Raw genomic sequence first — 13,452 nt, forward strand, 5'->3', positions numbered from 1 at the left:
TACTTCGATATCATGTCTTCAAAATCCTCCAATTAATTCTTGATTTTCCCTGAAATCACTCCAAAACTACACCAAGGAATTAAAACTCAACAAAACTCAAAATTGGGATACAAACACATATTAGCAATCAATTCATGGGGAAAATGACAACAATTCATGCGATATTGAGGTACGAAAACCATGTTTGTCACACAGCCCGACCTAAACTAGTGAATAGTTAAGTCGGGGGAAAATGTGACTGGGAAACAAAGTAAGAAAAAAAAAAAAAAGATAGATCTCAATAAAAATCACTAACCTGCTTAAACAATAATTTACCAAAATATTTGGTAATCATAAGCAATCTTTTCTAAAACTCAAAAGCAGACAACTCACAATAACATAACGACAAGTTGTCTAAGTATCAAGTGACATAATTCTGTAAGCTATTAGTTTGAAATCTTTGCAACACATCAATAAAGTAAAACGCACTAAGCGTTGCAGCGGAATAGCTTAAGTGAATTACATGTATGAAGACATGGAATCCTGAGCCTAATTTAGTACTTATATATCAAAAGCTTTGCTCTGCTGACATTCATCTGCATCACAGCTTAACCTGCACATTTAGAAAACATATGCAGGGCTAAGTACTAAAAAGGTACTCAATGGTCACATGCCGAAATAACTTTAAAGCTTGCTCTTAGAGCTATATATTGAACTTGACATCTCAAGCATCACACAGGAGTTTTATTTAAATAACCCGTGCATGCAAAACTGTAAAATTTCTATGTAAAATCATAAACTTCATATGCGTCTGCAGACATACTTCTTTGTACTCTACCATATCTGCAATTATAACTGTGTGCCGAGAAGGTGGCCACCTTCTACGGTCACTGAGGCCGATACGCTAAACCGGCTCACGGTCCTAGACCGGCCGATACGCTAAACCAGCTCACGGACCTAGACCGGCCGATACGCTAAACCGGCTCACGGTCCTAGGCCGACCGATATGCTAAATCGGCTCACGGTCCCTTGTGTACACTAATCCTCTCTAACATCTGAATAGAACAGGATCCGAATTCGATTAACTACTTGTGCCAGATAGGTATCATACAAACTTATAAAATTTTGGCAAGTCAATAACTTTAATATAACTTCATTCATGTAAACATCATGAAATAGTGTGCACTTTAGATTTTGAGTTTAGAAAGCCCACCTGATTGTGGTCTGACGACACAAGTAACTCTGAACTAATGCTTTACTTCTTTTCCCTTGTATTTGACCTTCAGTATAAATACTGACTAATAAATAATGAGAACATGATGTGAAATTTATTTAGAGAATATTTATGTCGGTTTTAAGGTGATGGTTCTACTGAAAATCTTGGCATGAAGACAAGTTGCTATTTTGCAAACTTATCAACAAATCTCAATATAGACTTAAACTGCGATGATCATAATCCTGGCATTAATCATAACTTTACTTACACTAATGAAATAAATAATTATTTACTTAGGGACAATATAAATCCCTTCTTTTCCTCTTCTTTAAAGAATCTAATTTTGAAATAATCTAATGTCTAATTTATGCATAATTAGACTGGATAATAGCATAAATTAATCAATCAAACTAAATTTTAGTTAATAGCTAATAATCCCTCGTATAAGATTATTAAGCTCAAACTAATAAACTACTACTCAGTTCAATTAAATAAATTAGATCCATCTTCTAATTAACTATCAAGGGCCAACAATAATCTTATTTAACTAAGCCCACTAGAAATAATAATAAGCCCATCAGAAATAGCTTAAGCCCAATTAAATATACAAGTTTAATAAATAATTAAATCCACCATCTTCTTCTCAAAGTTAAGAAAATCAGATTTCTTTCTCTCTCCCCGTGTTCTCTAACTCACCGCGTCTCTCTCTCCCTTCGCTCCCTTTCTCAGCCGGCAACTTCGCCGGTCCTTGCCGCCTCTGGCCGCGAGGCCGGCTCCTCATCTTCTCCTTCCTCTCTATACCTTATTTCCTTCTCTAATTCTAAGATTCCCAATTTCTAGGGTTTTCTGCCTCCCTTTCCCCTCTGAAATTCGCCCCTCCGGCGAGTGCTGCCTCTCCGTTGTCTCTGTCACGCCGCCGCCTCTTCTGACTCAGGTAAGTCCCCGTCTCTCTCTCTACTTCTGTCTCTGCTCTCGATCTCTCTCTCTCTCTCTGTCCAGGGCGCGGCGGCCGCCGCAAGCCACGACGGCGCTTGCAGCGCCGGTGCTCGCCGCCGCCTGCCCCGCTCCTCTCTCCCTCTAGCTCGTTCTGCCTTTCTCCCTTCTTCCTGCTGCCTGTCTCTATCTCACACTCTATCTCACTATCTTCCACTCAATCTCCCTCTTTCTTTCGACTGTCGGCAGCCACCGCGGCGCGGGCAGCGCCGGCGGCCACCACCGCCAGCCATGCCTCCGCTGTGGTGGCTCGCGGCTGCTGCTGCTACTGCTAATCCCCCCTTCTCCTTCTTCCTTCCCTCTTCTCTATTTCCCAATTCAAAATCTCATTCCAGCAAACTTCCAATCTAATTTCTATTTCAGTTTTAACATCACAAAATAATAAATCTCAAACTATTTTCTGTTCCAGGAATGGGTGATTCGAGATGGTTTCATCGTGTCAGTTCATCTACAGCCCAAGACTCCCCTTTTTATTTTTGAATTAACTGTTGTAACTAAACGTATTCTGTAGACGTTAAAGAAAATTGATGTTATCTCTGCTGTTTTTGATTACTATCTACGAGTGAATCATTGAGTTATAGGAAGAATACTACCTGCTTGTTTGCTGTGATGACTGCTGGGGATGATTTATGCTTTTGGGATGGATATTTACTTTACTGTTTGGAGTTTGCAGAATGGGGAAAAATAAGATTTATGGTAACTCATCGTATTTATACTCGTTTGAGTCGGTTTGAGGGATTTAGCTGAGTGTAAAATTGAGAGCTGAGTGTAAAGTTGGAAGATACGTGTAGTATCAAGCTCTACGTGTTCATTCAAGGAGATAATTTGTTCTAATGAATTTTAACTGCTAACTAAAGCTCATTAGAAAAATAACTGATTCTCTAATATAACTATGAGGCACTGGGCTTTATATTATTACATCACCCTCTTGGCCCAAGTGATAACCATTGGCCCATCTGAACTAAATTCATATATATAACATTGGGCTTTGGTTATAAACAAAATTACTAGCCCAAACAATAATATTATTGGGCCTCTTTTTATAATAAAACTCTTAGCCCAGTTAAAAGGTTTATTTGGATTCATCTTAAAACTGAATTCATATATAATAACTTGGGCTCGACTACCCCAGCCCAAAATAACTATTGGGCTTTCTACTCTTACACAACTTTTGGCCCATTTACCCATAATTGTTGGACTTTTTGCATAAAATTCTATCAACCTTAAAATCATGAAATACTCGAGCTTCTATAATTTTAAAAATCTCGATATAATCTGCTCGTTAAATAACTAAGTTCAGGTTTTGCATAAAAATTGAGACTTCTCTTTCTTCTTTAAAATCATAGAAAACAATATTAATAATATATATACTGTGGTGAAAATGCTGGGTGTTACAATTACATCAAGTTAAATTAATTAAAAATAATATAAATAATTTAAATCAAAATTTAAAGTCCCGTCAAATTTCGACGGGTTATACACTAGTATTTATTTAAAGATAAACGTTTTTCTTAAAATATGGCCATTGTTTGGCTACGCGGTAAGTAATCATGAAATTTAGAAAAAATTGTATTAGTGGGGCTGGGGCAACCATTATTATCTTTTCTTTCCTTTTTCTTTTTTGACAAATATCTGTCCTTTCCCACCAGTATCAAATCAGAGTATTCGCCAATCAATTAGACCAAACCATCAAAGCTTTGAATTGTGGCGATGGCAGAAGCAGTGGTGTCGACTGCTCTAGAAACCTTGCGCGATTTGTTGTTGGAAGAGGCAAAGTTTTTATATGGTGTGGGCGATGAAGTGAAGGAGCTCGAGATCCAGCTCAAAGAGATGAAGTGTCTTCTCAAAGATGCCGACAGAAGACGACATGAAAATGAAACCATTTTCAATTGGATCTCAGAGATCAAAGATCTTGTGTACAGAGCCGAAGCTGCCATTGAAAGACACGCAGCTTATCAAGTGACTTCAAGGAGAAAACGAGGCCTCAAACAGCTCCTCCGCAGATGTAGTTGTAGTTTGGAAGAATACAAGTCGATCCACCAATTAGGCTTGGAGATTTCACCGATCAAATCCAGACTTGAAAGGATAAACAAGGAAATGTTAGAAAGTGGCATAAAGAAGAGCATCATCAACAATACAGATGAAGGGGAAAGCTCGTCCGCCAACAACAGAGCAAGGAAGAGCTTCCCCAAATTCGAGATCGGAGACTGTTTTGTGGGGATGAAGGATGAGCTCAAGCAGCTACTTCATCTCCTAGTGGAAGACGAAAAGCATCGAGTAATTTCAGTGTGGGGAATGGGGGGATCAGGCAAGACCACCATTGCCAAAAAGCTCTACAACGATAACAACACCAGCTTTGATCTTTGCGCATGGGTTTGCATTAGTCAGCAATGTCAGAGTTTTCAATCAGTTTGGAATGATGTTCTCATGCAGCTACAACATCAAAACACGAAGGATGGGCCAAAAATAAGGGACGATGTTACAAGTTTGAGCGAGTGGGAGTTGAATGAGCGACTATGCAAGATACAAAGAGAGAAGCGATGCCTCATTGTTTTTGACGATCTTTGGGAAACTTCTCATTGGGATGGCTTCAAGCATCCCTTCATTGTCCAAGATTTGCTGAGCAAAATCTTGATCACCACGCGTGAACGGGAAGTCGCGGAGATTGGATGCCCTGTCAAACTTGGGCTTCTAAAAGAGTAAGATGCTTTGGAACTACTCAAGAAGAAAGCATTTCCCCACACCAACATTCCAGGTTAGTTGGATTTGACTTCTAGTCTACAAATAATATTCTAGATTTACCTGCTTGTAGTTTCTTTTTTGCATCATCGGTTCCAAATTAGATGAGAGGATATGATTAAGTTATAAAGTTACTATTCAAGTAATGTAGAGTTTGCATTGGAAGAAAATGTTGAGAAAATTGGGAAAGAAATGTGGGTATTTGCCGTTGGCAATTTGTTTACTCGGTGGGGTCTTGAGAAAGACAAATTCGATGATGGAGTGGAAGTTAGTCAAAGAATTCATATATAGAGATGAAAAGGAAATTGATGGAGTGCTAAATTTAAGCTATGAAAGTCTACCCTATTATTTGAAGTCATGCTTTCTCTATATGGGTATATTTCAAGAGGAAGAAGATATATATGCTGACGATCTATATATGATGTGGATAGCACAAGCAATGATTTCTATTGGAGACAAGGACAAAACTTTGATGGAAATTGCAGAGCTCTACTTGGGTGAGTTGGCCTCCAGGTCCATCGTCCAAGTCGAAATTCTCGATGGTGTCACACCTGGAAGAAGATATTCAGGCTGCAAACTTCATGATGTAGTAAGAGAACTGTGTTTGAAATTGGGGAGAAGTGAGGATTATGGTGTGCAGAGTTTGGAGTATCAAAGTGGGAAAGCTTCCTCGCATAGGAAAATACGGCATTTGGCTATACATTTCAGGAAAGAAGTTCAATTGGAACCTGACGAGCTTACAATCACTTGGGGAGAAGTAGGGATGTGCAGCGGGTCGGACCCGGACCGACCCAGACCGACCCGCCGGGTTTGTTGGACCGAAAATTTTAAAATGAAGGACCGACCCGGACCGAAAAATGTGTGCGGGCCGACCCGGACCAAACCCAAGCAACGGGTCCGATTCGGTCCGGGTCCGACCCGCCGAGGCATAAATTATTTTTTTTCCTATTTTTGCACTTAACTTTCATACATAAAACATAATAAATACGATACAAACACATATCAATATCATAGTTTCACCATTCGCAATCCACAATCACAACAAAAAACATAAATCAAAATCATTCCTCCTTTAGGTTTTAGAAAATTTTGAAATTTAATATTATTAATATTATTATAAATATTAAATATATATAATAAATAAATATTTTTTAATGATATGGGTCGGTCCGGGTTCGGCGGGTTCGACCGGGTCTCGACCCGGACCGACCCAAAAAAAAATCGATCCTAAGAATTAGACCCGACCCGGACCATACATATACAATGGGTCGGTCCGGTCCGGACCGAACCCGTCGGTCCAGACGGGTTCGGCGGGTCCGGTTCGGGTTTGCTCACCCCTAGGGAGAAGATAGTAGCGAACATTTAAGGTCTCTTCAAATGTTCAATCACATAGGTTCGGGTGTTATTGTTGAGTTTCCCCCGCAAGGTATCGTTGATTTTCAGAAATTCAAATTGCTGAGAGATCTAGTTATGGTGGGATTCAAATTTGAAGGAAGAAAGTTATCGAAAGGAATCGCTAGTCTTGTTCACCTTAGACGTTTGTATTTAAAAAGATGTGATTTTGATAAGCTACTATCGTCCATAAGGAATTTGGTATACATGGATACCCAGAAGTAAAGGCGCCAAAATAGAAGGCCAAAACCTGTGGATATTTAACCCAACCAAGTGGCTCAAGAACTCGACCAGCATCAGGAGCAAACTGTTGAATCCTGCATTTCTCAGCTCTCAAGTCGACGTTGGGCAGCGCCTTCCTCCACTCGCCCGTCTCTGCCTTCATCACCCAAACCTCCCACGAGAGATCCCCACACGCAACCAGGAGCGACAGACACCTCCCAGCTGACAGATATTTATAGATGCGTTCATGATACTCATAAGGGGCTTCACTCAGTGAAATGATCTTCGTCTCCACATCCACCGTCGCGCAGTACTTCGCCCATTCCCAGTCCACGAAACCTTCTGTCACGACCGGCCTTAATTAGGGATAATTAAGCCGGGAAATCATGACTGGGGAAGGGAAATTAAGAAGCGGGTTTAGAAAGGGGCGTATGAAAGAATACTCAAAGAACTTGAATACGCGTGAAATATTCCTTAAAAAGGAAAAAGGCATAGTTCGCATAAAAAGGGTACTCAAAGAACTTGTATACGCGTTATATTCCTTAAAAGGAAAAAGGCATAGTTCGCATAAAAAGGGTACTCAAAGAACTTGTATACGCGTTATATTCCTTAAAAGGAAAAAGGCATCGTTAGGGGCTTGGCTAAAACATTATCAGAGTTTGCAACGGAAGGTGTAACTAAAAAAAAATCAGTGTTTACAGCGGAAAGCATAACTGAGATACATGTATGAAGACATGTATCCTTTCTGAGCCTACTTTAAGTTCGACAAAAGCTCTACTCAGTAACAACACTTCATCGCCCATCACAGCTCAACCTGCACAAACATAAACATCGAAGGGCTAAGTACAAGAGTACTTAGTGGGCAGTTGCCAAGCATATAACATAACATCATTAACAATTTCACAATATCGCATAAGAGGCATGAGTTTCTTTCATATTCTTTGCTCATTAAACATTTCCAAATTCTTAAATAGCATAAGGGCATTCTTCATCATCAATCTTCATTAACAAACATCGTGTCGTGGAGAAGGCCTTCCCCAACGAACACGGGCATCGCACCGTGAGAGGGAGCCTCCCTCAGCGGTCACGGCATCGTACTATTGAGGGAGGCCTCCCCCAATAGACGCTGTAACACTGGCATACTGGCATCGCGCCGCGAGAGAGGCCTCTCTCAGCGGACTCGGGCATCGCGCCGTGAGGAAGGCCCTCCTCAGCGGACACGGCATCGTACTGTTGAGGGAGGCCTCCCCCAACAGACGCAAGCATCAAACATAAGCATAAACTTATCAGCATAAAGCATTCAAGCGTAAATAAGCGTAATCAAGCGTAAATTACATAGGCGTAAATCATTTAACGTGCATCATAATAAAGCTTAACTCATTTAAGCGTAATAAAGCATACCACACTTGAAGATCCAATTTGCATTTTAAAAGCATAACACTTGCATAACATCTTATTTACGCGTAAGAAATTGCCCACCTGATAGCAAAGTTTTGCTAAGGTACTCTAACTCCTTGTGTAGTTCTTACTCTCGCGCTTGACCTTAATCACGAGAATATAAAATAAGACATTGCCTCGAGGAAAATTCTCAAATAATGAGAAAGCGTAATTTAACTATGCATGAATCTGGTATGCATGAACTAATACTCTGAGCGATAATCGGGAATTCTACTATTAATCCTCGTTAATAGATTTAGCTAATTCTCGTCTAGCGCGGTCGAATAAAACTATGATTCTTCCTTCCTCATCGGAATATTCTAGTCGTGAAATAAACCTCGCATTTGTACTTGATTGAAAAAGGACTAACTCGGCTTTAAACGAGGTGTGACCTTGTAGAAATTATCAGGTTTTTCGATAGATGCATCATTACTAGCGTAACCTCAAATAATTAATAGGCTCAAAAGAGAGTAGCCAATTAATTAAATAAACCAGTGGCTTAAATGAAATAAACAATAATGGCTTGCTTTAAAGTCGGAAGTCCAAAAACATTAATTAATAAACTGGGCGGCTCATTACTGATAAATAATTGGGCTCCATCAAAAATTGATACTGCTAGGCTTAGCTCAAAGGAGTAACTTCAGCTCAAGCTTTAAAAGAATTAAAGCCCAACTTAAAAAGTCTTCGACCCAAAACAATTAAAATAGGGGTCCAAATAATAATTAATGTGGACTGAAAAGAATTAATCTTAGCCCAAAAAGGCAATTTAATCGGCCAAAATGATGAATTAAACTGGCCCAACGAAATATAAATGGGACTAGAATAATAGCCCATCATAAAATATGCATCAGCCCAACTCCTTAATTAAATCGAGCCCAATAGAATTAATGAGAAGGGCCAATTAAATAAAAGACTGGCCCAATTCGAATTTAACTGTGAAAGCCCAAGCAATTAAAATCAAGCCCGAACTTAAAAGTCTTTGGCCCACAACAATTAAAAGGTGAGGCCCAAATAGAAAAGCCCAAACTTAATTAAAATTATGAGGCCCACATAAATAAATAAAAGAAAAGCCCACATCTTAAAATTGAACCAAGCCCAAATCTTTAAAACAACTCAAGCCCAAAGATTAAACCAAGCCCAAATCCTTAAAACAAATCAAGCCCAAAGATGGGAGCCCAGTTAGCAATTAAACCCTTCTCTCTCTTATACCTCACGCCTCTCTCTCATTTCTTTCTTTCTCTCACCAAACTCACGCACACACAGCCGCGCGGCTCATCTCCCTCCCTTCTCACGCGATCTGCCGCCGCCGCCTGAGACCCGCGAAGGATCCGGCGCAACCGCCGCCGACAGATGTTGCTGTTGCCGCTGTTGTCTGAAATCGGTGGTCAGTGGCTCGCTCTCTGCTGCTGAAATTCCGGCGAGGTCGACACTTATCGACTTGCATCGTCTCTTCCTTGGCTGTTCAGCGGCCGTCGGTTCTGGTCTGGAGCCGGTCGCCCTTTTCTCCTCTTCTTTTCTCGTTCTTCCTTTCAGCGTGGCTGGGAAGAAGCCCTATGCTTCCCGTTCAGCCGACCTCTGCCGTCGTTTTTCCACAATCTGCGAGTGGCGGGGAGAAGCTTGCTGCCTCCGGCGATTCTCTCCTCCGGCGACTGGAGTAAGAAGGCCTACGCCTCTCACCGCACCGCTGCTGCCCCTTGGACCGTTGCTGCTGCGCACAAGTTTCAGCTCGTCGCCGGGTAGCTGCTGTTCGGGGCCCTGATGAGGTTGGGCGAGTTCGCCCTGTCCCGACCGTCGTCGTCGTCCCCGTCGGGCTGTCAGCCCTTCTTTCCGATGTAGGCGAGAGTTCGCCGTTGCATTGGGCTCGTCCGAACAGGCAGCCGGCACTATATCTTAAGGCTAAGTCCTAAATCCTTCTGTTCTAGTTTCTATTTTGTTAAAGGCAGAGGTTCTCAAGCTTTTGTTGTTCTAGAGTGTAGTAGGATGAAAAGCACAAGTCTTAACGTGGACTGTCTGATATATTGGTGGAACATGATTATGCATATGTGATTTACTATATCCCTCTGTAATACGAAACTGATCATGTAGTTGTTTCTATATCATAGGAGTTCTTACTGACTTCGTGATTGCTAAGCCCCTTATGCATATATACTCATTATATACTTAGTATTCATTAACTGATCATGCTTGTTGGATGAAATGCAAATGGAATTCGAATGAAAGGAGCTTAGTATATACCGGTAATTGTTTGTTGTTGATGGCTGCTGTTGTTGATTGAATCAGTGGATAGATACACTGAAATATAAAGATTGTTGGTTCTCCTCAATGAATGCAGGAGGAAACAGGGAGAGGTGGAAAAATTGAAGTTTAAGTCTTACCTTGAATGTTGGCAGCAGCTTAATGAATTCTCCTCACTTTGGTGGCTGAAGGAACATAGAATGAAGGCAAGGAGTGTTGGCTAGTAGCCTTAAAGAATCGAAGATGGTGGAGGTGGTGGTTGAAAAGGTAGGGAGCAAAGGGTGGTGGGCTGAGGGAGCACACTTATTATTCATTCCACTAACTTTGCAACATTTTTTTAAAAACTATCTCTCTTTCTCGGTGGAATGTTGTTGAAGTGGAGATAGCTGTCATAAGGTGGCTTATTTACACCTATGTGTACCTTGACATGATTAAAGGGATGGGAAAGTTGCTGGAAAGCTGCTGTTGTAGCTATTTTACATACACATAGTACACGTTTGGTTTGCTTTCTTGATGTAGTAGGTAGAAAATAGGGATGCAAAGAATAATAAGTTGTAAAGTTGTGGTGTGATAAATAAAATCCTCATTCTGTATTTGTAATACTAATTTCGGGTTCCCATATAACGAAGCATCGTTATAACTCTATACGAATTACATATTATATAACTCGTTTTATAAGTCGAAAATTAATCAAGACTTCAAGTAAATAATAGAAATAATATTTCTATTGCACTTAATAAATAATATGACTTTGCTAAGTCAGTTATAATCTGAAATAATAATTATTGATTGCTCAATAATCCTCGTCGCATTTTTCTTATACGTTATAAAAGTATAAAGCTAAAATAATAACTCCGTCTCTGATAAAAAAAAAAAATCAGGACCATAAACTGGATTCATTTATAAAAATTGCATTTACTAATTTTAATCATAATTAAAAGAGCGGGCTACTACACCTTCACTAGTCAAGGGAGTCTGCAGGAGGAGACGTCGCCTGAGAAATTTGGGTAAGTGGTGAACCTCGACGTGCCTTCAGGATTCATCGACTCCAACAGTGAGCACACGGAGACCGTAGTCAGTTTGTAGGCGTGGTGGCGGGTGCCGAACAGGGTACGGTGCAATCGCTTTATACGCCAATGAAGCTGCAGAGTATGCTAAACCACAGCGGAACATGTTATACCATACGCCTTTACGGGGTCGTGGTTGTCGGAATAACTGCTTCGTTGCAGGATTCGCAAGTTGAAGGTGGTAGTCATCTCCAGAGCCAAACCGTTGCAGGTAGCAAGAACTCGCGAGTTGGAGAGGTGAGTTATCTCAGATGTGTGGATTCCACCGTCTGCGTCGGCTGTTACATAAAGTGGCAGAGTATTATCATATATGGGTGATAGGAGGAGTCCATAGGTAGCACCGTGCATCTGCGCGTTGATGAAGGCATGAGAATGGATAATGTGGTACCACCGCTGGCACACGAGCCTCGCTCCCTCGTAGAGATGATCGGCCGGCAAACGGAGGAGGATTTCGAACAATAGGTCTGTGGGGAGGGACTCTATGTTTGTTGGCATCTCCTTTTTACACCTCCGGAAATAATAAGGCCGACTTCTATTGTATATCATCTGCTTATTGAATATTGAATACAGATATATATTGTCATAAACATTTGTTTTGGAACAGCATCATCAATCTACTAATCAATCGACAAACCAATTCACTAATTCGTATGCATGTGTTTTATCTGCCCAAAGCTTAAATGCCTAGAATAAGACAGTCCATATCATATGCATATCAATGTCTTTTTACATTAATCTCTAACCTAAATTTCAAATAAAGAACCTTTTCTTATGAAACATATATATATGCATATGGATGATGTAATTTGAAGTGTAACCTAATTTTGAAAGAGAGGCATGTGCGTATGAAACAAGGGAAAATATGAGGGAGAGTGCTTACCGATTCTCTACTAAGAATGTCGGAATGGGGATCCGAATCGCTACAGCAGCGGCGCGGAGGCGGCGGCTTGCGGAAGACTGGTTTCGTACGAAGCATTTCAGCTTTTCTATTTCCGGTGAATGCAGTGGTGGAGTAAACCTAAATAAATACAGCAGTTTCCCGCCCAACCCCAAATAAATACAAGGGAACAAATTTTTGTTTGTGCATAAATACATTATATTTTTAATATGAATTTTAAAAAATATCAAAAAATATACTACTCCTTATTGAAGAGACAGCACCTTAGAGCACTCCCAGCAGAAATCCTAAAATTATGAAATTATGCTCCTATATTACTCCCTAAAGCTTTCCTATTTAATTTTAGGATCTCGATTTTATAAATGCATAAATCAGATCTCTTATTTTCTACATAAAAACAATAATTATGTGTGGGCCCTATTAATTATAAGTTTAAAATAAATTTAGGGTTGGTGTAAATTTAAGATTGAATTTAGGTATGTGTAAAAAATTTTGTGGGCCCCATTCAATTTAGGAGATCTGTTGGATGCATTTTTTATCTCATTTTCAATTGTTTTAGCCTAAATTTAGAGTTAGTGATGCATTCAGGTGATCTACTGGGAGTGCTCTTAATATAGCCAAAACATTTTAGTTATACAAATAAAAATATGGAAATAATAACATTTCTGACCAAAATACCCTTTTAATATGTAACAGTTTTAAAAAGTGTGTAATAGTGTATTTTACACTGTTACACTTTTTTGCAATTACACATTTGTATTATTTTTTTGAGGCATACACATTTGTACTATTTCAATTTCAATTGAAATCTCTTCATCTTCAACTTCATCTGATGCAGACACACACTCCACACTTTCTATTTCAGTTGTTGCCATTTTCAATCAGGGGAGGAAAACAAACACCAAAACAAACCCTCCACATCCCATGGGGTCAACCGCACAGGAGACCAACCCCACTCCATAACCTACTTTGAATTTGAGTCGAGCAACTACGTATAATACAATTACAGATTTGATTGTTTTCAATTAATTAATTTGATAAACTTTAAACAAAAACAAGGAAAAAGAACATATCATGTAAAAAAACTCATGAACAGGAATATATCATCAATTCAAATTACAGATTAGGATCAACAAGCCGCTCCTCCAATTAGATAATCTCGTGAATTAATAATCAATACCAGCTAGTAGTCAGGAGATCATGAAATAATCAGTAAATTTCCTCCAAATAGAATTGCACAAATATATATCAAGGAAATATCACATGAAACAATA

General features: G+C 39.8%; 1 protein-coding gene and 1 long non-coding RNA gene across 2 annotated transcripts; one reads left to right on the plus strand and one right to left on the minus strand.

Annotated features, from left to right (window-relative positions):
* Positions 1-310: 310 nt before the first annotated feature.
* Positions 311-3,055, minus strand: LOC130995041 (uncharacterized). Its single transcript, XR_009092025.1, has 2 exons — positions 2,782-3,055; positions 311-592 (listed from the first exon to the last, which is right to left on the minus strand). It is a non-coding gene; the product is annotated as an uncharacterized LOC130995041 (long non-coding RNA).
* An 843-nt stretch (positions 3,056-3,898) lies between these two features.
* On the plus strand, positions 3,899-4,891 carry LOC130994460 (putative disease resistance protein At1g50180). Its single transcript, XM_057919502.1, has one exon. It carries the CDS (start codon positions 3,899-3,901, stop codon positions 4,889-4,891), a length of 993 nt encoding a protein of 330 aa, XP_057775485.1.
* Positions 4,892-13,452: the final 8,561 nt, after the last annotated feature.

This window comes from Salvia miltiorrhiza, chromosome 7, assembly GCF_028751815.1.
Source record: "Salvia miltiorrhiza cultivar Shanhuang (shh) chromosome 7, IMPLAD_Smil_shh, whole genome shotgun sequence".
NCBI lineage: Eukaryota > Viridiplantae > Streptophyta > Magnoliopsida > Lamiales > Lamiaceae > Salvia > Salvia miltiorrhiza.